The 27,131-nt window shown below is 37.9% G+C and overlaps 1 protein-coding gene across 1 annotated transcript; it reads left to right on the top strand.

Moving 5' to 3' along the window:
• On the top strand, positions 1-27,131 carry LOC309801885 (E3 ubiquitin-protein ligase RLIM-like; the record flags this gene model as incomplete). The annotated part of the gene is made up of 4 exons (XM_082616988.1): positions 1-90; positions 8,435-8,678; positions 10,015-10,463; positions 27,102-27,131. The coding sequence occupies 4 exons, from the start codon at positions 1-3 to the stop codon at positions 27,129-27,131; spliced, it is 813 nt and encodes a 270-aa protein (XP_082473114.1).

Here is a 27,131-nt window from a genome sequence, read left to right as displayed (position 1 = left end):
ATGATCATCAATGTCAGACCATACCAGTTCTGTCTCATTGGAGTTGGAGCCATGGAAGTTACAAAGTTGCTGCTGGAGAATCTTCACAAAGTAGAGGAAGAAAGGGAGAAATCTCGTAGCTTATCCCTAAACTCCCATATACCATCAGTTGCTTCTTTTTGGCTGCGCCTGATCAGAAGTAGGCTGCCTGTATGAGTCTGCTATCATGTGATACAAAACAGATTCAAGAAGGAACAATGACTAAATTCAAGAAAAAGCAGCCCAAAACTAGTATTTTTGCTTGAATGTTGTGCAACAGTCTGTTTTCTGTATTTTTCTAACTTCATTGAGATGTAATTGACATATAGCATTGTGTAAGTTTAAGGTGTACAACCTGTTGGTATGTTACATGTTGTGAAATGATTACCACAGCGGAGCTAGTTAACACAACTCCGTTACCTCGCATAAATAACATTATTTTTTCGGTGAGAACATGTAAGATCTACTCTCTTAGCAACTTTAAAGTATATAATACAGTTCTGTTAACCTCAGTCACCATGCTGTAGATTAGATTCCCAGAAATTCATGTGCTAACTGGATATTTTACCCTTTGGTCAACATCTCCCCATTTCCCCCAACCCCAACCCCTGGCAACAACCATTCTATTCTCTGTTTCTCTGGGTTTGGCTGTTTTAGAGTCTACAATTTAGTTACATCATGCAGTATTTATTTTTCTCTCTCTGACTTATTTCACTCATCATAATGCCCCAAGGATCCATAAATGTTGTTGCAAGTGGCAGGATTTTCTTCTTTTTCATGGCTGAATAATATTCCATCTATGTACGTACCAAATCTTCTATATCCATTTACCCATGTATGGACACTTTGGTTGTTTCCATTTCTCGGCAATTGTGAATAATGCTGCAATGAACGTGTGAGTGCAGATATCTCTTTGAAATAGTGATTTCATTTTCTTTGGATATATATACACCCAAAGCAGGATTGCTAATGTATGGTAGTTTTCTTTTTAATTTTTTGAGGAGACTCCATATTGTTTACCATAGCGGCTGTACCAATTTACATTCCCACCAACAGTGCACAAGGGTTTCCTTTTCTGCATCCTTGTCAACATTTGTTACCTCTTAGTCTCTTTGAGGTGATATCTCGTTGTAGTTTTGATTTGCATTTCCCTGGTGATTAGTGATGTAGAGCATCTTTTCATGAACCTGTTGGTGATTTGGATGCCTTCATTGGAAAAATTTTTATTCAGTTCTTCTGCCCAAGTTTTAATTGAATTGTTTGAGAATCTATATCTATCTATATATAGATAGATATATATATATAGCCATTTTATGAGTTCCTCATATATTTTGGATATTAACACCTTATCACATACATGATGTGCAAATATTTTCTCCCATTCTGTAGCTCACCCTTTCGTTTTGTTGATTGTTTATTGTTCTGTGTAGAAGCTTTTTAGGTTGATGTAGTTATATAACAAGTTGTATATAACAAGTTATATAACAAGCTGTATTTCTCTCGGTGATTTTAAGATTCCCTTGTTATCTTTAACGTTGACATTTTAATTTTCATATTTCTTGGTATGGATCTCTTTAGGTTGACCTGCTTTGGAGCTCTCTGGGCTTCCTGTATCTGGATGTCTGTTTCTTTCCCCAGGTTAGGAAAAGTTTTCAGATATTATTTCTACAAATGTTTTCTGCCCCCTTTTCTCTTCTCCTTCTGGAGTTCCTATAAGGTGAATGTTATGCCATTTGATGTGCCATAAATCCCTTAAGCTATATTCATTATTTTCATTCTTTTTTCTTCCTTATTCTCTGATTGGATGAGTTCCTCTGACCTGTCTTTGAGTTCACCTATTCTTTCTTGTGCTTCATCTACTGTATTTCTAAGTTCAATTATTGCATTCTCCAGTTCTGTGACTTCTATTTGGAACTTTCTTATATCTTCTGTTTCTTCGTTGAAGTTCTCACTGTTTTCATCCATTTTCCTTCTGAGTTCAGTGAGCATTTTTATGACCATAACTTTGAACTCTTTATCAAGTAAATTACTTATGTTCATTTCATTAAGATTTTTCCCTGAGGTTTTATTTTGTTCTTTTTTTGGAGTATAGTCCTCTCTTTCTTCATTTTGCTTGACTCTCTGTGTTGGTTTCTATGCATTAAGTGAAATAGCCACATCTCCCAGTCTTGAAGAGCTGTGTGACAGATGAACCTTGTCATTTAACCCTGTCTACTCTTGGTTGCCTCTCAAATCTTTGTGATTGTCTAAGCAGTTTATTTTTAATAGACCTGGCACACCATCCCAGCAGTTGAGGGTGTGCCAAGACAAATGAGCAACCCAAAGTGGAGGATCTCAGGCAGTACCTAGATTCAGGTTGATAGGAAGCCAGAAAATTTGGTAACAGCTTTTAAAGAATGCAAATATATTTAGCCTTGTGAGATTGCAAGTGTAAGCCCAGCTGCGCCCCAGAAGCAAGCAATCTGAAGGTGTTCCCCGGGGAGCAGTCACAAGAAAACAGTGCTTCAGATAAGTGTACAAGCTCCATTCTGGGAGATACCAGTGAACTGTAGTAAGGCAGAGTGAGGGTGGAGAGATGGCACCCCCAGCCTACCTTCCCCGAGAGCACATCCGTAGCCTCTAGATGTGTGCTGAACCTGAAGTCTGCTCTTAAGTCTTGTCCCTACTAGCAAATAGGCTTTTCTCATGTAAAGGCTGGGGCTGTGTCTCAGTCTGATGTGTAGTGGTACATCCTGGGGGTGGTATCCTGCCAAGAACTGTCTCTCCAATTGTTACAGTCCCATGGGACCCAGAAAAGAAATCCCTCCTGGCCTCCAGAGCCAGGTGATCAAGGAGCATCCCCTGAGTGGAGGCCACAAAAATGGGATCTCCCGTCTTGGAGATTCTGGGTCTCTGGAGCACATCAAAAGGAAAGTGTGAAGATGATGCTTACTGGCTGAGTGAGGCGGTGGGAAGAGTGCAAAGATGACACCATTTGAATAAAGGGAAAGAGGGAAAAGAAAAAAAGAAAAAGAAGAAGAAAATATATATATATAGCAAGACAGAGGAAGAGCAGGGAAGAAGGAGCCAGCTGGCTGGAGCACAAAGTTGTCACCTGCAGGAAAGGAAAAAGGGGAAAAAAGATGGCACCTTTCAGTTTTATCAAGGCAGAGAGAGAGTAGGAAGATGGCACCTGCCAGCCTCTGTCCCTGGGGAGTATTCCAGCAGGCCCCTGTTCCTCAGATTAATGCTGTAAAATTGGGAAGTGAGTCTCTTTCACAAAAAGTCAGAGTGCTTTTCAAACAAACAGAATATTATTTATGTATATGTAAGTTTATTTATTTATTACAATAATCTAGGAGGTAAGACTTTACAAATAAATGTGCAGAAGTACAAACTAACTTGCTTGTGAATAACAGACCTGGAGCATGCCTCAGAGAAAGTGTGTAAAATGGCTCAAAACTAGAGAAAGCATAGAAGCAAACTAACCACTGACACGGCACTAATAGAAAAGCTATCACAAGTCTAAATCTGGGCTTCCCTGGTGGCGCAGTGGTTGAGAGTCCGCCTGCCGATGCAGGGGACATGGGTTCGTACCCCGGTCTGGGAAGATCCCACATGCCGTGGAGTGGCTGGGCCTGTGAGCCATGGCCACTGAGCCTGCATGTCTGGAGCCTGTGCTCCGCAGTGGGAGAGGCCACAACAGTGAGAGGTCCATTTACCGCAAAAAAAAAAAAAAAAAAAAAAAAAAGTCTAAATCTGAGCAGAACCAGGAAGAAAGGAAATCATAAGAGGGATGAGACCTTGCTAAATAAATACATTTTTATTTCCATAATTAGAGGTAAGAATAAGGAAGAGATGAAACTAATTCCTAGTGTCAAGCCTATGTAAGTGGAAAGGGTGTGATTTCAATTAACAAGAATTTCTTGTTTAGATTCAAAACAAGTATTTGTGTCAAAGAACCAATTCCAGTAGATTCCATGAGACATGCATATTTATATTCATTTTTCTGCATCAATGCTTTCAAGCTTTTAACCCATCCTTCTGGTAGGAAAGAAAAAGACATAAATATGAAATATCTTATCAAGCTTTAATTATGTTTACTTCTTGATTTAAAATTACTCTTTATTAAGTTAAAACGAAGATATTCTAGACTAACTCCAAAGCAGAATTGAAATGGCACACGAAAATGATCAAACATGATTCAAGCATCTCATTTAACTGAGATTTTACTACGTTTGTGTAATGATGTCTAAAATTGTGTTTTCATTAAACATAGCGGAGTAGAGCGAAACAGGGAGAGTCATCCTATAGACCTTGTTTGAATCTAAACATATTATCTATTACTGTAACTTTGAGAAAATCACTTAATTTGCATCAGCCTCAATGCCTTTATCTCTGAGAATAGTAATACCTATCTTGCATGGGGCTTGAGATCAAATAAGTTAAAACACAAGCAGAGTGTCTAGCAATTACAGTTGCTCAGTAAATAGCTCTTAATATTACCAATGGTCTGTGATGTGGGAAAACTATTACATAATAAAAAGATCCTTAATCGGGTATCTTTAAAATCAGGCTGAATGCAAAGAACTTCAGATTTTATGTCCTCCCTTTTTTTATTTTTACCCAGAGAATAATGCAATTCAGAAAACAGAGGGAGAGATTAATTTACACTTCAACTGAAAAGTCATCATTATAAGATTTTTTTCATCATGTGCTATAGTACATTAAATATAACCATAAAATCTTTGTTACCTCTCTATTGAAAGGTAAAATGTGGTGTCCCACTTCTTGAATATGAGCTGATACAGTGGCTTATTCAATCAACAGAATGCAAGAGAAAAGGTGTTCTTGCACTTGTGAGGTTAAGTCATAGGAAGACTTACAGATTCCAGCCAAGTCTCTTGAGATGTTTACTTTGGGTAAAGCCACTCACTATGTAAGAATTCAACTATTTTGAGATATCCAGTTGGCTAGGACTCCAAAACTACACCGAGAAATTTCATGGAGAAAGACAGAGACACAGGGAAAGCCAGCCCCAAATTTTTCAGCCTGTGCAGCCCAACTCAAGCCCCAGATTTGTGAATGAAGATGCCATCTTGGTTGGACATTTCAGCACCAAAAGATGTGACTCAAAGAAAACTTAGCCAGAACCAAGGCCCCAGACATATGACACCAGTCAAGTTGTCTAATCTATCTCCAATCATTCAAGCCACCACAGCTGAGGCCCAGTCATGATGGAGCAGAGATGAGCCATCCCCAGTATTCTTTATCTTTATTCTTAGCTCACAAAGTCCTGACTATAACAGCATGGTTTCTATTATATCTACCACTGCGTTTTGGACTGGTTTCTTATACTGCAATAGGTATCTGGAATATATGTCTTGATCATTTCTTACAGTTCTAAAGCCACGGAACTCCTTTTACCCATATTCAGGGAGAATGCTATCTCTTGCTTATTTTCAGTCTCCCTTTGAGTCATAGAATCTGTTCAGAAGCTTCCTTGGACAGAGTCAGTAAAAGAAAACTCTTGATTACAAAACTCCATTATTACAACCAGGAAAAAAGAACAGCCAAATCTGCTCACACACACCCCATTTTTTCACCACATCATAAACAATGGATTGGCCAAATTTTTAAGTGCTTGACTCTGTTTGAAAGTAAGCAGCTTTCCATCTTCAACCTCTTCCCCTCCAAATCAACTTAGAGTGATGCTCTAGTCAACCTCCGGACTTCCTGATGCACCTCCCATCTCTGAAATGAGAAGTGAAGAAAAAACATCTTCAGAAGACTTCTGATATCAAGACAAGGGATAGAACAAAGGCCAAAGCAGCAATATTGCCATCCAGAGGAAAAACTACTGAACCTACACTGCAATACTCAGAAGGAAAGTCAAGACATGAGAGAACTAAGTGTAAAGCACAGCTATATTGGTGGCTTCTATTTAAATAATCAAGGTCAATAAGTAGGTCTCTGGGATGATGATCCCTATACCCTGTTACTTGCACCAGAATTGGGACATAACCAGGAACAAATAGTTCAGGAAGCTAGAGTCATTGACACTGAGAGCCAACTACAGGGAACACCAAACATCCGGGGCTATTAATAGTTCATGTGCTTCTGTACCTAAATTTGGAAAGACTGTAAGACTTTCTGAATCTTCAGGTAACTTGCATACTATTCTAATCATAAGCAATCATGCTCCCTCTTAAGCTACACCATACAACTTCAGAATCAGGTGTTACTTCTTATTGGTACCACTGTCCACTAAGCAAAGACAGAAATACAGAAGTAATCCTGACCCCTGCCTTTCCCTCATATATTCCCCCTCCCCACTTTTCCCTCTTTCCCACATATTACTAGGTTTAATCAGTTCTGCTGCCTAGAGATCTGTTAAAGTCCTTCATTTTAATCATATTCCTTTGCCCTGATTCAGATCCTTGTCATCACTAGCCTAGGCTGCCCTCTATCTATTTCTGACCCTCCCATCTGAACTGTTGCCCTTCATATTCATCCTCAACACTACTATCAATATTATTTCTAAATTGCAAATTTGACCATCAACTGTCTAAAGACTTCAACATCTTTCCATTGCACTAATGATAAAGTCCAACTTCTAAACATGTCATAAAGGTCTCCATTTTTTGGCCTTGCTCTGCCAATCTAACTAATGTCTTTTTTTTAGTAATTAAAATCTACTATCCTTGTTGTTTTATGAGTGTCATTAGTTCCTGTTCTCACTTTTGAAAATATTTCCCCCTTTCATTCACTTAGGAAACTCCTATTCATCCTTTAAAACCCAAATGCAGTGAAACCGATTTTCTCTCTCACTCAAATCACTTTCTCCTCAAAACTGTAATTTTACCTCTGTGTAGCTCAATTGTTTGTTATACTCTAATGACAACAGATTCTTAAATATACTCATCTTTGTATCTTAATATCCGATAATATGACTGACATTTAACAAACGCTAAACATACTTGACACTTGAATTGATTGAATGGAATTAAACTGAATCAATCACTCTCAAGAACACTAACGATTGTGAGGGTTTCCTGCATCAAGAGTACAAATCACGCTGAATTTTCATAATACTGCTAGTTTTGATTGAGGCACAGCAAACAAGTTTACAACAGAGTTCCCCTGTGAAAAGAATAACTTCAGTAAAAGATAACAAATACACTCAGAAGTCCATAAAGGAGGCAGGGTAGTCTAGGGGATTCTGTTCTCATCCAAAGTCTTGCTGAGATTTGATTCAGAGGGGAAAGATTGATTTTTCTAGCTTAAGTTAAACAAGGCATGGAACAAATGTCAAAAGCAGGACATAGACTTAGATTCTTCACTGTCACACCAGTAAAGTTACCATCCTTCCATCTCCTTGAGAACAAACAAGAAAGCCTGCTGTGGACCCTGAACAAAACAACAACTGTGAATTTACACAGCTGCTTCAACTTCTAAGCTGTGTACTGAGAGTGAATTAGAGGTCTCCTCCAGATAGCATTGCAAATGAGTGTTATTTTATTTTCACCAAGCCTTTCAGGTGATACATGCGACAAAATCAGCAAAGTCAGTACTCACTGTGGCAGACAAAGTAACTATTATGTATCTGTCCTAAAAGTTCCTGTGATGTTCTGGCTAGTTTTGCTTAAGTACTATTTATAATATTTATGAGAAAGGAGGACAAAAATGAACCTGATGCTTTTGTGGAGAAGGAATTCCCTGGCTGAGCAGAAAAGCCTGCCAAAGTTTTGGTGTTTCTTGTTTGTTTGAAACAAGACTGAAGGACCATATAATGCAAGATGAAGCCATTAACAGTTAAAAGGGAGAGGACACACTAAAGAGACTCAGCCAGGGCCCTGGTAAATTATCAAAAATTGTGGGCTTTCTTAGTGAGAGTCTAGGATTTGAGAAATTCATGAGGAGAAAAGGCGGAGGTCCCTGGGCACCTGAAAATGAGAATTGCTGCATTGAACTAGGCTGACTTTGGCATGGCATTTTGAAGAAGGCAGTCATATGGAATGTAACGAATAAATAGAGCATATCAGAGCCTGAAAACCTGAGAATATTCTCCTGTGGGTGAAACGAGGTGAAGCACGGTGCTTGGTACACTATAAACCCTCAGTAACATTGGCTGGTTTAGAATGAAATGAAACCTAACCTGAATCCAGTCCCTACTCGGTAACAGCGGGGAAGATAATGGGTGCCTAGGCAACGTCTAGCAAGTTCTGGGCTAGAGGCGGCTCCCAACTCTTGCGTCACCAGGGGCCACAGAACTGAGTCGGGAAGGGAGAAGGGAGGAATCTGTGCGGAGGGTCATCCGACTGAGTCGGAACCGGACACTCTGGCAGGAAGTAGAAAGCGAAGAAAACGAAACGACCATTGGTGAATTTCAACACCACGTCGTGAATTTCAGATAATTTTCCACTTGTTTATTAAGGTGGAAAACTCGGATTCCAACGATGAAGGAGATGGAGTTTCGGCCCAACACATAAGTCAAACGGACCGATTGGTTCGGGAAGAAGATTTCTCCAGGTTCGTAAATAATCTGAGTGAAGAAGATTACGAACTTACGAGAGACAACAATCTTCTAGGCATTCCAGGTGAAAGTACGGAAGAAGAGTTGCTGAGAAGACTTCAGGTAATTAAAGAAAACGCACCACAAGACTCAGATGAAAATACAGGTATATTCTGCTTTTGGAGGGAATCGGATGGGATGAATAAGGAACTTCATAATAGGAAATAGTAACTTCATAATAGTAAAGAGTAAATTATACAGAAGTGACTTACATTAATTTGGTAAGTAACTTCTCATAAAAAGAACTGGCATTTACTTGATTTTTGGTGAGCATGTCAAGGTCTGTTTGTTTGTTTTCCTGATTCACATCTGGGTTGTTTTAATTGGGAAACAGTGCAAAGTAGCCTATTTGTATTTTTCTTGGTTTTCTACCTCAACTGAAAGTCCCTCCTACTTCCTGAATTATTTTTTCTACATAGACATGTAAAAAAAGCAAACAGAAATATTCTCCACTGGGGACAATTGTGCTCTCTTCAACACCTGGGGACATTTGACAATGGCTAGAGATATTTTTGGTTGTCACAGGGGAGGCATGGGTGTTACTAGCATCTAGTGGGCAGAGGCCAGGGATGCTGCCAAAGATCCCACAATGCACAGGATAGCTCCCCAAAACAAAGAATTGTCCAGCACCAAAATGTCAGTAGTGCTAAAGCTGAGAAACCCTGCTCGGACCTCAGGTCTGGTGTCCTCCCTCCCAGTGTGAAGTAGAGGATTTTGCTGTCTAATGAAGAGGATACTATAATACTTTGGCTCTTGAATATGGTCTTATATGTACCATGCTAGGTTCAGTCTATTCATTTGATCTGACCTTCAATTTAATGTCAATTAAAAATCTTGGTAACATTAAGAAGTATTCAAAATGCAAACACTTTTAAACCTATAAAACTTGTTTATGTTTGGGCAATAACCTTATATTTTCAAACAGCTTATCTATTATCAAAAGCACATAAGTGAAGAGCCTACAAATAGTCATGTTGGAGACTAATGAAAATTAGACAATAATGTAAATTGAACTAAAGTACTAGCATTGTACCTTAACTGGTGTTTACATTGTTTAATTGCATTAGTGTTTTGACAGTGGACAGAAAAAAAGTCTCTTGACCTTCCTCTGAGAGTGGTACACAGGGCTGTGTATATGATGAAATACTGAAAAATAGACTTCCTCCGGATTCCCTTTTTAAAAAATTCTCTAAGTTTATCTAGGATTAGCTCACTCTTTTTGGATGGAATCGAAACTTTTCTACCTTTACTTATAAATCCACACAGTGCAGTTTATAAAATATTAACTCTATAAATGTGAAATCAGTTGAAAACACCTGAGTATTTAAGTTCTCATTTATTGTTTGTTTTTGAAACAAAGTTTCAGAGTGCTATTTTATGATGGTTCTAATTTTGGTAGTTCTTTTATGCACCCTCCCCATTTTTTTTGTTAACAGACTGAGGAGACTCTTCAGATGACGTGTCTAGTGGTGACTCTATAATAGACTGGCTTAACTGTTCTGGACAAACTGAAAATATGACAAGTGGACAAAGAGAAAACCAATCTTGGAGAGAAGAGAGCCAAATTAATCCTAAAAGTGATCAGTTCATATTCAGTTTAGAAATAAATGCTAACCTTGATAATGGGAGTCCAAATCCAGAGAATGAATATGTAGCATCTGCAAGACTTCCCAGAAGAGAAAATATGGAAGACAGCCAAAGGCAAGTGGAAAGTCCACAATCTGAATCAATATTTACAAGACCATCTATGCCTGAACAAGATACAACTGAAACATTAATGGAATTCCCACCTACCACAAGTCAGAGACGAGCAAGAAGTAGGAGTCCAGAGTATCGGAGAACCAGAGCAAGAATTGAAAGTTGGTCGCCTCCACGTTCACTTAGGGAAATTGTACAAAGACTTAATCATAGTATACCCTCTCAGAATTTTGAGCAGCCTCTGCTAAGTGAGAATGCGAGATTTTCTAGAACTGAGCACCAAGAAATATTGACACAGCAAATGACTGGATTTGAGTTGCAAAATAGCGGTCTTATTGAAACTTCTAGAACAAGGAATGCCGTTCATGGAGAAAATTCTCCAGATACAACCAGCAGTGGTGAATCTTGGGGAATGAGGGAAATATATCCAACCATACCCTTCAATCTTGAAGTAGGACAAGTTTATTCTGGAGCATATTCTCAGAGAGACAGCAGAGCTAGTAGAACTCAGTTAACATCTGAGACACCAAACAACACTGTCACTTCTGAAAGTGAACGAGGACTGAGGCATATGTATTCACATTCTGAGCAGGCAGGTGTGAGAGCTTATGTCAATACCATTAGAAATCCCGTTTGCAGAATGTTAAATACTAGCTTAAATGATACAACATCTGTTCCAATTCAGAGCACGTTAAGGCAGACAATGACAGAATTTAGTAACTCAAATAACCTTATGGACAGTGACAGTAATTTAGAGCATAGTGTCTCACCTCTAAGTCAAAACATGGAATGGCTAGAGTCACCTAATGGTAGTAGTAGTGGTACATTTGGTTCTGATTCAAATGCTAGCTATGATACCCATTCAAGTTCCACACTGAGTTGGCATTCAAGCCCCAATTGTACGTCTAGTTCCAGTTCTAGTCCTATTTCTGGTTCCAGCTCAAGTGATGAAAATTCAGGAATTAGATCACTGATGTTTGAAGGCATTGAAGAAACAAACTTATCATCAGAGACCAGCCAAGGGGGTATACAAATTAGCCTAATAATATCTGATGAAAGTGACTCTGGGTCCTCCCATAATCTGCAAACTACAGGACTCACCAAAGCACAGATTGACAGCTTGGCTGTAAGATCTTTTGGTGAAAATGATGCACTAAAAGCCTGTAGCATTTGCCTTACAGAGTACACAGAAAACAGCAAGCTTCGCATACTACCTTGCTCCCATGAATATCACATTCACTGCATTGATCGCTGGCTGTCTGAGAACTCTACGTGTCCGATTTGTCATAGGCAAGTAGTGGATTCCAATGAGAGTGAAAATCCTGATCGATGAATTCTCAGCTATATAAAGTGTTATAGGGCTTCCCTGGTGGCGCAGGGCTTGAGAGTCGGCCTGCCAACGCAGGGGACTGACAATAAAAATTAATTTCACACCATAGCAGTTCACTGAATTTCAATAGAAACTTAGCATGTGCACTGGGTTGGGATGTTCCTGATTCCATGGGAGAAATGTCCTAATATGATATAACGAATCTAGATAGATCCTAGTAGTATTATCTCGTCATGTAAATCCCAGACATCTCTTAGCCCTGTTCAATCCTGGTTGTGCATGCAAAGAAAGAGAAACCCAACCAAATATCAATAATTAAGAAGCCATTTAAGACTACATTAGAGTCATTCACATAAAGAAGTCATGTTACATTCCTAGAATGCCATAAAAAGCTTTGAAACCCTTCTCTTCCTATCTCTCTCCACAGCAGTTTATCCCACCTCCCTAACACTACCTTAACGTTTCTCCTATTCCCCACTACGAATGTATCAGTCAGTTCTAGCTAAAAACTGATGGCACACTTTAAAAGCGTGATGGAATAGCATTTAATGAAGAGACTAAAGTGTGTAAAGAATGAAGGGAAACGAAGAGATGATGAAGTAGCCTGAGGCTAGCAGCTGTGAGAAGCCAGTATTATAACCACTAGGTTTGAAGGGGCATAGAGAGATAGCAGTTCCTGCAACCTAGAATGTCTTCGAGTTATAGGAGAAGCCCACCCAACAAGAGATGTAACCTTAGAAAATGGCATCCACTGCCAACCTAAAGTTTGGAAGGGGGCAGATCATGGAAATAAATACCCTTGCCTTCTTTCCTCCTGACTTCTAATCACTTATCAGTAGTTCATATTAACCAAACCCAACCTGAAGACACAGAGAGACTGGTCCATGAAGCTGATAAAGATCAGCCTCCTGGAATCACGAAGCAGGGTTAAGAAGGATAGCGAGTAGATCCGGTAAGCAAATCAGAGACCATCTACCACAACCAGCATTCCCAACTCTCTTCAAACCCAGCCTGTGTATGCTTTCTTGCCTCTTCCGCTTCCGCTTGTTCTCTATTCCACTCTATGACTCAGCTCTTTAACAACCCTCTCTATTTTCCTTTCATTTACTCAGATCTTGTATTTTTAAAAGTGATAAGATGACAAAGCCTTAGAACTTAATTACCTTTCTCTTAAACATGTCACACTTTGATTTGCTGTGATTGTAAACAACTAAGGATAAAGGGCAGTTATAGGTATGTCTTTAATTTTTGCTTCTTCAATATATTCAAGCTTCAATTTCTTTCTATATATGTTTAGTTCATATAATTAATTTTTAAAACAGATTCTAATTTCTTATAAAGGGTTTTATGGTTTATATATGACTCAATCATATGATTAAGAGTGAATTCATGTGAATGACCCAAAGTAGCCAATTGCTGCTTGGAGCCTCACAAGCTGCAATATGAAAGCCTTAAAGGTAAAACTTGGCTTCAGGAAACATGTCTACATAGTTCAATTCTAACTGTCCCCAGTAAAACCATCACCCCAAACCCCGAGTATTTGAAATCAAAATTTAGGTCATGCTTCCTTCCAACCTAAACATAGTGAAGGATTTTTCTCCTAATTCAGCCTGAAGGCTATTTTTGGGGGGTTGTATTGGCCAGTCCAGAAAATTTTGCTTAAATTTTTCAATCCTGGTATAGGTGAGAGTACATTGTATTATAACCTAAAGCAATAATCAGAAATTTTGTGCAATGTGCAGCCTATACAAATGTAGGCAGTGTTAAGTATACACCTTCTCTAAAAAGTTAAAGTCAGAAACATCACTGACCTTTCTTTTCTATGTGAATTGCTGGCAGCCACAGTATTTGCACATAACTACAAAATATAAATGGGGAGTGGTGGTGAAGTTTTTGAAAACATCTTTGAGGTAGCATATTTTTCACACAGAAGATATCTGCATGGCCAGAAATGAAGGCTTGGATCAAACCTCTGAAATTTACATTAACTTCTGAAAGTTGTTTGAATAGTCTGATTTTTAGGAAGTATTTTTGATATCAGATATACTTCATTTAAAGTGAGTAGAATAATTATAACACTACTTGGCTTTCATGCTATCCTAACAGATTAAAACCTTCCAAAGGATGATAATTGCTTAATTAATGCTTCAGTACATTCACATGCACTTTCTGTGGTCGACAGAATTCTAAGATGATGCCCAATGATCTTTGTAGGAGCCCCTCCCCTTGAGTATGAGACCTGTGAATGTGATGGAATATCATTCCCATTATTAGATTATGTTATATAGCACAGTTGATTGGGAGCTTATCCAGAGTGAGCCTGACCTAATCAGGTGAGCACTTAAAAGGCACAGAGAGGACTTCTAATCCAGATAAGATGGTTTATCCTTCCCTCTCCCTGCTCCCCCTTTATACGCACAACTATATATCCTGGAAATAATATGAGACAACCAAAGGAGATCTCTGAAAGGTCTAGAGAAGGTGAACTGCCTAGGGACCCTCAGAATGGATGAACAGCCTCATGACAGGGCACCTTATGACCCTCTACCAACAAAAAAATGTGATCCAGGCCCAGCATTTCCTAACTCCCAACTTAGTAACAGGAAGTGGCTCAAAGAGGCTCTTCCTCATCACATCAAATGGGAATCCCCCAAACACCAGGCGAGCCTTGCTGAACATGCAAGGACGAACAATTGGAAGCCCTGATGACACTAAGTGACCAGGGAAAGTGCTTTCCTTCCCCACTGGGCCTGAGATCCCCCTTCACCACCCAGACACATCAGTGGCTAAGGGTCCCAGCAAAAGTGCTCCTACCACAAAAAGCTCCCACCTGGACAATGCTCTCCTCGGATGGGCCTGAGGCTCCTCTCCCCTCCCCAGAAACATCAGGCAACTTGCTGGTACCAGCAACGGAGATCCCTCCACAGAAATCTCTCAACCTGGTAAGCACCCTCCACTCCTTACAGTCCAGGGAGATCCTGTCACAAGTGCCTGGCCCAGGAAGGACTCTTCATCACGTGTTCCAGAGATTCCCTTCCCTCACCAGAAGCACCAAGTGCCGTATCCTGGGGAAGATACTTCAGACCCCATAAGCAGCATGAGAAGGGACCAGAGGTAACCCCACCTGCACAAGAGAAACAGACCATAAGAGTACCACAAAGGGTCAGAAAATTAGGTGATCATGGAACCACCATCCATAAAAGTACAGGAAATGTGTGCCAAACCTATAAAGAGTGAATGCCTGCTAAAAATTAAAAAAAACAAAACACTTTAAATAGGGACCAAAGTATCCTAACATAATAGCCAAAATGTCCAAAAGACAATAAAATATCACTACTTATACCAAGAACCAGATACATGACAGCTTGAATAAGATGTGACAGATGATGCCAACAGAGATGAATTAGATGTTAGAATTATCTGACAAGGGTTTAAAAATGCTGATTTCAGACCTTTAAGACCTTGAACACAGAACCTAGTCACTCCATGCCAGTATCCCAACCTATAGCACTGTGAGCTAATAAAGGGATGCTGTTTTAAGCCATTACATTTGTACTAATTTCTTATGCAGCAACAGACAACTAATACAACTTCTCATCTAGGATCCATCCTGTACCTAGAAAATGATTATAATGAGTCCTAGACAAGTAAATGGCTTAATGTCTTGGTTCTAGGCCCACTATAACATTATATTCTACCATTTTTCCCAAAAATGGAATCCCTAATTCCTGCTACTGAAGCTGCTAGAAGACAGTATCCTTCCTGTTTGAACAACCACCAATATCGTATCGCTCTAACTTTACTTCACATCACCCTATGTCATTCTACCAGTGTATGCTGCTTATATCATAAACACAATTTAACACTCTGACTTTGAAACTATAGAGCCACTTATTTTGCTCTCAAAGCGATTGCTGAGTATTATATTGCTCTTCCAAATCATATTCCTCTCTGTCTGCCCTGACAAATCAGAAATGGAGAAGATTTGTACCTGAATCTTCTGAGCTCAACCTGATATGTTTTTTACATTACAGTATATCAGTTTAAATACACAGCATCACTGTGGTTGTGAGCATAAATATTTCCATCTTAAGAATTTTCTCTGTATTTTCTTGGTAGTTTTTAAAACATTTGTTTATTTTGGCCTAATTCCAAAAAAAAAACCCTTGTCTGAATAACAAATTCTTTTTGAAAGTAGTTATAGCCTGTGGATAAGTTTTTGATAGCAATATAAAGTCTATCTTTTTTGGCTAACCATGAAAATAAGTTGTGCTCTCAATATTCCATGAAGAATTAAGTATAAAGATTCTTTTGTAAATGCAAACAAGCCTGAGCATCGAACAACATGAACATCAAAACACTGCATGTACTGGAAAGTTCACAAAGAAATGTGACGTTTCTGTTAAGTAATATTACTTGTTATCCATATGCAATACTTTGAGATCTTCAGTATCTTCTTTACTACAATTAACCAAACATTTCATGTCTTTTCATTATTTGAGAGGTGAATGTATACTCCCTTCAATGAGAAGTTCCTGGTATGAGAATTTCGACTGGAAACTGAACTGCATTTCTTTTCTGTGACTTCATTTAAGATTTGAAAATTCTTTACCATCCTAACTCAGGCTTTCTCCCTATGAAATAAGAGGCTCTCCTTTGTGTGATATTCAAAACTCTCCATTTTTAAGCATCAAGCCAGCATCTTTAACATCACTGCAAAAATGTGGAGATTTGGAAAAGCATGTTTGGGAAAATCCTTTTTCTCTCATCCACCATTCTTAGAGGACAGACACTAATTATAAGCCAACTCTGGGCTCTGGGTTCTCCATTCTCACATCACTAGTCACAACACAGTTATCTACCACCCCTGGCCTTGTCATCTTCTATTCTGGAAGTGTATTTTTTTTTTTAGTAGCACTTGTGACTATCTAAAACATTTTTTATTTATCTTGTGCTTGTTTTCTTCCCCATTCCTATCCCAAAATAGAAGCTCCAAAAGATCTTTCTTTTTTTTAAAAATTACTACTACATTTCTAAAAACTAGAACAGTTACTGGCATACACAAACACACACACACTCACACACACACACTGCTTCAGAATTTTTGGCCACTGTGAGCATCCCAGACTTATTTTTCACCCTTTATTCTCCAAAGAAAACCTATTTTAATACTGTTACCTACCATCCTGGATTTGATGTATTTCAACCTAGATCTCTCTCACTTACTTAACATATTTGTATAGGGTTTCTTGCCTATTAAGTTATAATATCTGCCATCCCTTTTCTAAATCACTATTTCAGGCATTCAACACTGACCAAGAATGTGCCATGCCCGATGTTGGGTGCTAGGGTTATAGTTAGGAAGTACAGCACTTATCATGACGAAATGTATTACATTTTAAAGAAGGCAGATGAATAAACATACAGTAACACTCTAGGTCAGGGATGCCCTGACACAGATTCAGATACAGGATAAAATGGAATGATCTAGGAGGAGAAATCTACACTAATAATTCAAACCTCCTTAAAGTTGGGTTATATCTGAGTTGTATCTTACAGGACTAGTAGCAATTAGCCAATGAAATGAAGTCATTAATTTTATTCTAAGCAAAATAAACACTGCATGCAACAGTAAAGATGCATTGAAAATTTAGGGCTCAGTAAACAGTAAGTATGAATCATCATGCTCTGGGGTAGAAGAGGAAGAGATGTAAGTACATTAGCAAGAAATGAAGAGGTGAGGCCAAAGAGGTAACAAGTGGTATTGTGTATCAGGCTGAAGAGTTGAACTAGATCTTCTAAGCAATGCACAGTCAACATGATTTTTCTAATAGGAATAAAATTTTTCAATTTTTAGAATGGTCATACTAGCAGGTATATGAACAGATTGTCAAAATTTAGATTGTCCCACTTACGGATTTACGGCATTAACTGGAAGAAACACGTATAAAGTCCTGATATAATGGTGAGACAGTTGAGATATGGATGCATATAGATTCAAGTAGTATAAAGAAGCACAATAAAATTTGGTGGCTGCTTGGATAATTTAAAGATGACCTTAAGTTTCTGGTTTAGGTGACTGAGTAGATGGTGAGAAGTTCCACTGATATAAGAAATGCAATATAACCTGTTTGTCATAGTAGAGGAATAGATGACAATTCAGCTGGAATCTCTGAGATTTGAGATGTCAGAGTGATATTTTAGTGGCAATGTTCATCTCGCTATCACGGAATATCAAGTATGCTTCTAAAATCAGGATAAAGATGCCAGACTGAAGTCAAAGAAGTATGAGGTATTGCCTGTGAAAGTATGTTCCATGGTAGTAGTGGAGGGAGATGGATGGAATCCTTTGGAACAGGAGCAATTATAAAGAAGACAGACATAAAGAAGCTAGCAAAGATAATCAAGACAGAAAAATGAGAGGTGTAAAGATAATCATAAACACAGAGCTCATGGTCTTCATTCGTAAATATGAAGAGAAAACAAAATATCTCTAGATGTTAAGAAGAATGCAAACTCCTAGGAAAGCAAGGGTTTTGTAATTTTCACTACAATAGTCATAGCACCCCAAAATACTGCCTTGCCCAAAGTCGATGTTCCATAAATATTTGTTGAGATATTTGAGATAGGCATGACATAAGAGAGAATAAGATAAATATTAAAAATAGCAAAATAAATCCTGGGAGAAATAAGAATAATTCATGGACTAGGAAAGAACCTGAAAGGCTTAGTTTTACCATGAACAGATGGAGACCTGCCACTATTCTAAACACATACAAATGTTGAAAGAATAAGTCTTTGGCAGGAACTGTAACAAACACACTGGCCATTATAGATCACCTGGAAACAGTCTTTACATATCTTTTTTAAAAGGCTCCTTTTTAAAAGAAAGAATTGGTAAGAGGGTGGTTAAATGTCTTTCTGTCAGGCTTTTTGTTTGGAGAAAAAGGTGTAGGTGAAGTAACTCTGCCCCACATAGACTTTCAGTCTATGTCTCCCTCTTGCCATCCTGAGTTACTCAGGAGTTCTGCTGGGCACATATATATCTCAGAAGCTGAAGCCCCCTCCTTGCATATTATAGTAGTGGGCTTCCCTTTCTTTCAGATTTCACCGTTATTATGATAGGTTTTTGAGAGGCAAAGGTAATGGCTACGTATGCTTACATTCACAAACATCTTGAAGCAGAGCCCATTTTCTTTTGTATTTTGAAATCTAATATAAAGGAATTTAAAAATTCAGCAAGAGGGAAAGGGTTTCAGAGTATGTGAACTTGAAAGAGTATATACCCATAACTTCATTTTTGCAAGAAAATTAGCTTCTTGAAATCTTATGCAATTGCTGCCATGGTCATTGTATTAATTTTAAGTTGTAATTTTAGAGAACACTTACAAATTAGTTTAAAGGCTAGAAAGGAATTTATTGACTCACAATACAACAAAGTTTGAAAGTGCTGATACTTTCAGACACAGGTAAGTGTGGGGGCCCAAAGATATAAATAGAAAATGTTTCTCTGACTTGGATATTCTTCCCTCTGCAGTTTGTTTTGTTTGTTTTGTTTTGTTTTGTTTTGTATTATTTTGGGGAAACCTTTCTCCAAGGGGTGGCAAGAAAAATGACCAAACGCAACTCTATTTTTGTATATTACCAATTTACTGAACCCAGGCAAAGAGACAGCCTTTATACAAAAGACTGACTCAGCTTGGGATTTCTGTTAAAACCTCAAGATCAGGGAATTCTAACTGGCCAGGTCTTGGTCACATGCCCAGCACGAGAATATGGAGGTGGGATCTCCAAGCCAAACCAGATGGAAATGTGGACAAATTCACCAAAAGTAGCAATGAAGGTCTTCTAAGGGTTCTCTTGTTTTTCACACTCTTCTGGAATCAATTCTGGTGGTATATATTTTACTAGGAAATAATCAATTTCATCCAGTTTTTAGATTTTTACAGCATATTTATGTTCCGTGCATCATCCTAAATTTAATATATTTCCCTTTGTGTTATTTTTCTTTCTGTTCCTATACTTTATACCTTGGCTTTCTCCCTTTTTCCTTGATCAGAATATCAAATGACATTTGATAAACTCTATATTAAGGTTTGTTTGGACAAGTAGAACCACTAGAAGGACTTTATTATAGAGATTAAACCTTACATGATAAGGGGGCTTTGTTAAGCAGTCTATGTAAATCCACTGTCCCTGCCTCTTGGTGCCAGTCCTGAAGTCAGTAGGGCTGGATGTCAGGAATGAGAGATGATCTGAAGTTAGGAGATCAAGGATAAGCTGGAACCTTCAAAGATAAGCTATAATCCAACTAGAAAAATGAACTGAACACCATATTAAAAGGATTATACATCATAGCCAAGTGGGAATTTTGTGTAAAATGGTTCAACAGACAAAAATCAATCAATGTGATACACCACATTAACAGAATGAAGGACAGAAAAACCACATGATCATCTCAATTGATGCAGAAAAAGGCAGAAAAAGTATGTTCATTGGAGTTCAAAACTCCATAGAAAGTTTAAATAACATATTTGATAAAACTGAATTTGAATTTTATAAGTTGAAAATAAGCCAGAAAAAATGATGAGATTAAATGAAAATGTGAATGATAAAGGAATAAAAGATAAAACGGAAGACCCACATTCATCTAATATTTTTAGAAGGTGAGATTAGAGTGAATTTAACAAGTATTTGAAGAAATAGTACTTCTCAGAGATTAAGTTAGAAATAAATCCTCAGATAAAAGAAGTGCATGGAGTCACCAGTAAAAGAAATAAAAACAAATACATGACTATATCCTGTATCGTATACCTCACCTCAGCCTGATCCTTCCTTTGTTCCACATTAAAAGAATGTGCAACACTGGCAGACTACTTATATATACAATCTGACAGTGTCTCACTGTGTTCATGATTCCAACAAATCTATCCTCCACCTCTCTCCTTACTCCAGCAGGTGAGAATATTCCTAAAGCAACCCTTTCAGTTCCCCCACAGGCTAAACCCATGGATGAATTCTTTCTCCTTTCTTCACATTCCCTCCCCATAATTTTGAGATCCAGTTTACAGAACTTCCAGAGGTCAAATCCCAGCTTGATCATGCATTCTCATATTGAATCGCCATCCTTCCCTGCTTCACTGCTTTTGCCCTGCAATCCTGTTCACTTACATTGTACTCTCTAATTAAATAATAGCACATAAACTCTTGGCCTGAGGCTCTGCTTTCTGGGGAACCAAGGCTAAAAAACAGCTGGTAAACCACATCACATAATGGCAAAGAGGAAAGTCTACAAAGCAACTTGGAAGAAAGAAAGAATATCAAATAAAAAGAGCAATGAGACTAGTAGCAATCTTCTCATCAGTAACAATAGATGCCAGAAGATAACTGAAAGCACTATCCTTAAAGTACTAATGGAAAAATCACTCTTAACCTAGAATAGAACATTTAACTAACCATATTAAAAAATGAAAGAGATGACATTTTCAGACAAAGACAGAAATTTCTACCTATAGATCTTCAATACTAAAACTTCCAAGGAATAGGTTTCTTACTGAAGGGAATTAAACTCACCGTGAAGAAGTGGGATTAAAGAACAAACTGAGCAAAGAAAGTGATATACATGTAGATAAATCCAAGAAGTTTAACTGTTAAACACTGTGTAATTGTGTGACTAATTTGGGGGCCAAGTCAAAAATAAAGTGCAATTCAATGGAATATTACTCAGCCATAAAAAGAAACGAAATTGAGTTATTTGTAGTGAGGTGGATGGACCTAGAGTCTGTCATACAGAGTGAAGTAAGTCAGAAAGAGAAAAACAAATACCGTATGCTAACACATATATATGGAATCTAAGAAAAAAAGAAAGGTCATGAAGAACCTAGTGGTAAGATGGGAATAAAGACACAGACCTACTAGAGCATGGACTTGAGGATATTGGGAGGGGGAAGGGTAAGCTGTGACAAAGTGAGAGAGTGGCATGGACATATATACACTACCAAACGTAACATAGATAGCTAGTGGGAAGTAGCCACATAGCACAGGGAGATCAGCTAGGTGGTTTGTGACCACCTAGAGGGGTGGGATAGGGAGGGTGGGAGGGAGGGAGATGCAAGAGGGAAGAGATATGGGAACATATGTATATGTATAACTGATTCACTTTGTTATAAAGCAGAAATTAACACACCATTGTAAAGCAATTATACTCCAATATAGATATTAAAAAAAAAGAAATTAGAAACTAAAATAATAATAATAATAAATAAGTACAGTTAAAATAGAGATGATAATTACATGGAGATGATATAAAATACAATCAGAACCAATGCTTTGAAACTCATCAATTTTGTTTTCTGTAAGGGTTAGAGCTATTAAATATAAGACTGTGATCACTCAAGTAGGAATGTTCGACCTTTAATTACTAAAAATCTAGAATTAGAATAGATAAACTCCAAATCTGTTGAGGGGAAAAACATAACATTGAATGAAAAATGCAAGTTACAAAAGGAAATATATTATTTATGCAAGTTCAAAATATAAAAGAGTAGAATAGGATTTCTAACTATAAACAAATTCTTGATTTACAAAAATATGGATGCTAGAGTATAGTCAAACTTTAGACAGTGTGTAACTAAGCAGCAAGGAAAATGCCATGGACTTTGAGAGCTCTCATGTGTATCACTAATATTTTATTCTAAAACAAGGTACCAATCAAATAGGGAAAAATCACATCTTGACTCTGAGTTTTGGATATACTAGTGATTCTGTGCTGTTTTATTAAGTTTAAATAGTTGTAAACAGTAAAAGTTAAAAAAAATCTGTAATGGATCAATGTCCTTTACTAAGTCCTGAGTCTTAGATCATGCTTTCTCCTCCTCCTTGGGCCAGTCCTTCTCTCTTCCTCCTTTTCCTTTTATCTCTAGTACATAACCTTGTATATGGAACATAGTAAGTACACATTAAACATGTGTTGACATGAATAATTCACATGAATGAGCTTTGCAAACTAAAGCCATTATCCTAAACATAAACTCCTCACAAAATAGCACAATTGTCTTCCAAGAAGTGAACCACTATAATAAACTCTGTTATGTGCTACAGAGTACCTCAACATTAGTAAATGTGAAAATATGTACCATAATTAGAAAGCTATCTTAAAGAGCATTAAAAACAAAAGAAACAATTAACCAGCATCAGTATATTAGGTAAAAATTGCTTTGTTAGATGACTTTCCAGAAAAGTGCTAGACTACAGAAAATTGTAGACTGAGGAATTTTCTAAATATGATTCTGACGTGAATCCTGTAGACCTATTTTTGCAAATAAAAGTTTCTGTAGAGAAAGTGACATCATATAACACTGGTGGAACCAAAGCTTTTATGACTAAAGTGCACAATTAGTGGTGCACAATTATATATAACTTTGGTGGGAGACTATTAAATATCTAGCATGCGAAGGTAATCTATTAATCTAAGAGTATAATTTTTAAGAGAGGTGAGAGTAGAAGGCCAATTTTTATGATAGCATAAATGCTATCAGGATTGCACTTGCGTTACTATTATAAAGTAGGACACTCGCAGGTACAGAAAAATAGGTTTCTCAAGTGTGAAAGGTGAAAGAAAGAATAATGGAAATTTTAGCTTTTTGAACATAAAAATGTGAAATATATGCTTTAGCAATGAAAATGAAACTACAAAATAATCGTTTTTATTAAAAATATTTTCTTTCCAGTTACTAGGTCTTGCTAGAATACTTTTAACCAGATCATTTAATTCCCATTTCAATCCATTCTATATACCCGATTTCGTTATGATTTCTAAAAGTAATATGTATTCCCCCCCACACCGCAATATTGCACACAATATGAAAAGAGAATATTAAGCTTACCGTGAGATTGAGTAAAACCTATCATTATGCAGTGTCCTCATAATGAGATTGCATAGTATAAAAAGAACAAAACAGAATTGAAATAATGTATGAACATCCATATGTTAAGGTTAGTTCTACTTGGGTGACACATTATACAATAATTCCGTGAAATTAATTGGAGAGAAATATCTCAAGACTTGAAAAAAAAATCCAAATTCACAGACATTAATCTACTCTAGCATTAATTTTACTACTGTTCTTTAAAAATACTGTGAACCTTTCTTGAAAATCTATTCTAAGTCAAACTCTCTTTCATAGTCAGCTATGATTTTTGTACATTTATTCTATGGACTCAAGGAGAGAACTGAATGCTGATATCAGAATGTCCCTTGAGTCCACAGATAGATTCATTGACAATCATCTATATACATAACAAAAAAACATGAGCTGATACTCACTACACGCAACACTTTTGGTATTCATACTTAGAGTGTTTCCTTCAAATTGATGTTTCATAGATTTTTGGTATACAATTATTTATGGAAAAAAAGATGAAATATTAAAATCTATAACATCGCATAAATACACATACAGTTGATAATGTCTATAAGCAGTTAAACCAAATTTTTAATTCATATTTTATTTTTTGCATTTTTGTGAGAAAAGTATCAAACTCAAAGAAATGTTGAAAGACCAGTATAATGAATAAATATATCAACTATTAATGTACCACAATGCCAGTTTTCTCTCTCTCTCTCACTCTCCAAACACAGACACACACACACACACACACACACACATACACTCACACACACCTATGTCTCTTTTTTCAAACAATCTGATATTAGCCTGAGGATATTATACTTCACCTCTAAATACGTCATTATGCCTGTAATGAGGATACAAACCCATATCACCACTACCACACTTATGAAAATTAACATTAATTCAATTCTATCATCCATTATACAAAAGTGGAGGAAAATTTGGGACCCCAAAATATGCCTCTTTGCCATAAGAATTATTTTAGACTGGTTATTTTTAAAAAAAGAGCAGACTCAGGAGAAACTCAGAAAACCAAGTAGAAGTTACCCTTTTGTAAAGGACATTTACAAGGGGAAATCTCCATTTGTAAGGGTGTCTCCCCCTCTATATCAGAACAGGAAGGATGACTCTAAATCTCTAGAAACTCTTATCAGTAGAGAGGAAAATGACTTAAATCTGCATAACAAACATATCTTTATTTACTGTGCTTTGCCGGGTAACCTCCCATAACTGCCCCCCCGCACTAAACATCTTCTTTGTCTTTAGCTGGAGATGGTATCTCAGGTGGTGGCTTGGGCCATTTTGGGGAGATACTCAGTTTTCCTGGGTACCTCACATGTATATAGGAGGTATACCTCTTATTAAAATTCTGTTTGGGGACTTCTCTGGTGGCACAGTGGTTAAGAATCCACCTGCCAATGCAGGGCACATGGGTTCGAACCCTGGTCCGGGAAGATGCCACATGCTGCGGGGCAACAAAGCCCGTGCACCACAACTACTGAACCTGCACTCTAGAGCCTGCGAGCCACAACTACTGAAGACCGCATGCCTAGAGCCCGTGCTCTGCCACAAGAGAAGCCACCGCAATGAGAACCCGCGCACTGCAACGAAGAGTATCCCCAACTCACCACAACTAGAGAAAGCCCGCATGCAGCAACAAAGACCCAATGTGGCCAAAAATAAATAAAATAAAATAAATAAATTTATTTTAAAAATTCTCTTTTTATTCCTGTTACTCTGTATTTTATTATAGGAGGATTAAAGGGGAACACATTTTTCTACCCCAAAAGATGTCTCTTTGGCATAAGGATTATTTTGAGCGAAAGATAATCAAAATACATCAGATTCAGGAAAAGCCCTTTACCTGCCCCTCAACAGCTTAAATTTACATTGGAAAGGGAGCCTGTACCAGGAAAAAAGCTATTACCAGAGAGAACTTTTTACCTAAGAGACTTACTTGCGTAACAGGGCAAACCTTGTTTTCTAAACATCTCTTCCTTCCTGTGAATGGCCTTCTTTCCCTTTGTACCCCCAGACCCCTACCCCTTTCCTTAGCTCAGAATGTTATATTAGCTTCAATTCCCTGGCTGCCTTTTGGGGCTCTTATTTTTATGGGACTCCCATACATATAAAATTAAATTTGTTTTTCTCCTGTTAATGTCTTAGGTCAATTTGATTATTAGACCAGCCAAAGAACCTAGAAGGGTAGTAGGAAAATGTTTCCACTCGAGTTGGCAACCATGAAGCGACCTTCACTGGCTGGACACTGCTCACTCTGGCTGCTGCAGCTGAGAGAACCTGGGACCTCTGACAAAAGCCAAAAGAAGAAATCTCATGTCAGTCTCCCAGATCTCTGCCTGCAGGGTCTGATGGAAGTGAAGGTGGTGAGAGTCCTTTGCTTTTTCTAAATTTAGATTAGCAGGAGAAAATATTTGGGTGAATTCGTTCCTTAGGAACACCTACTCTGGTAAAAATTTGATATGAGTACTCTTGTTTTCTATTGATTCTTTTCCTACTGTTTCTTTTCTTTGTTTATGTCTTTTGTGTCATTTGCCATAAGGATGAAAACCACAGTGTATAACAGCGGCAAAAGTCCTATAAGCTTGTCATTTGAGCCTGCCTCACAGACTGGTGAGTTCACCAGACAGGCACTGTGAGTTAATGTGCACATGAGGTAAAGGCTATGACTAATGGAATTTCAGAAGCAAGCCACAAAATTGGTGGGCACTGTTGAGCACTTAAAAGCTGTTAAAGCACTTGCAACCTAACTCCAAGACCCCCAGGTTAGGATAAGTTGGTCATGAATGGGTTAAATTGACTAGGTCACCACCAACCTCAAGAAAATTTCCATGTCATGAGGTACATGGTAAAATACCACAATCCCCAATCCAGTGGCACATGCCTCTTAGCTATCAGTTTGGCTCCAAGAGACCCAAGGCTTAGCTGAAGCCATTCATGTGTACATGAAAAAAAAAAAATAAGGTGCAGGAAATTTTCCTTTTGTGTTGTTCTACGCTTAAGAGCTTAGCTTTATGACCAGTGAGAATATCACGTCTAGTCTCCACCACCTGGAAGGTACCTATACTTATGTGCATTTCCAGTTGAAAAGACTGGGATTCCAAGTGCGGTAGCCAGTTGATCAGAATCACTGGTAACAATCTGGGCTTGCAACTGGCATCTCTTTGTCTGACTATGCCAGCTCTCAGGGGAGTCTGTCACAAGGGGCCCTGCGCCATAAGGGGCCTTTGTCATCTCAACCTTCATTGTCTCATTCTAGATATTGTTAGGGCTGCATGTTTGCAGTCTCCTTTGGGACATTTCTTGCATCCATGGTTAAGCCATAAAAAGTCTTATTGGTTTGATTTGATATTGAGATTAAGATAAGATCCTACCTGTCAATTGCCAGACAATGGGAGCTTCGAATTGGCTATATTTAAGTGTAATGGCTATTGTTAGGGACTCCCTTAATAAGACGAGAGAACAGAAATTAGATTCAGAACAAAAATAACATGTACACCTGACATAAATTCCCCTTTTTCATCCTCTTATACATTCCTTTACCCCCAACTCCCTGTCCCTGACCCTCCAGATCTTTCGGCTCTCTGGACCTCTGGTCTAA

This window comes from Mesoplodon mirus (genome assembly GCF_964341445.2).
Source record: "Mesoplodon mirus genome assembly, chromosome: 1".
NCBI classification, from domain to species: domain Eukaryota; kingdom Metazoa; phylum Chordata; class Mammalia; order Artiodactyla; family Ziphiidae; genus Mesoplodon; species Mesoplodon mirus.
The sequence above is the reverse complement of the archived record's forward strand: the minus strand, read 5'-3'. Positions and strand labels throughout refer to the sequence as shown.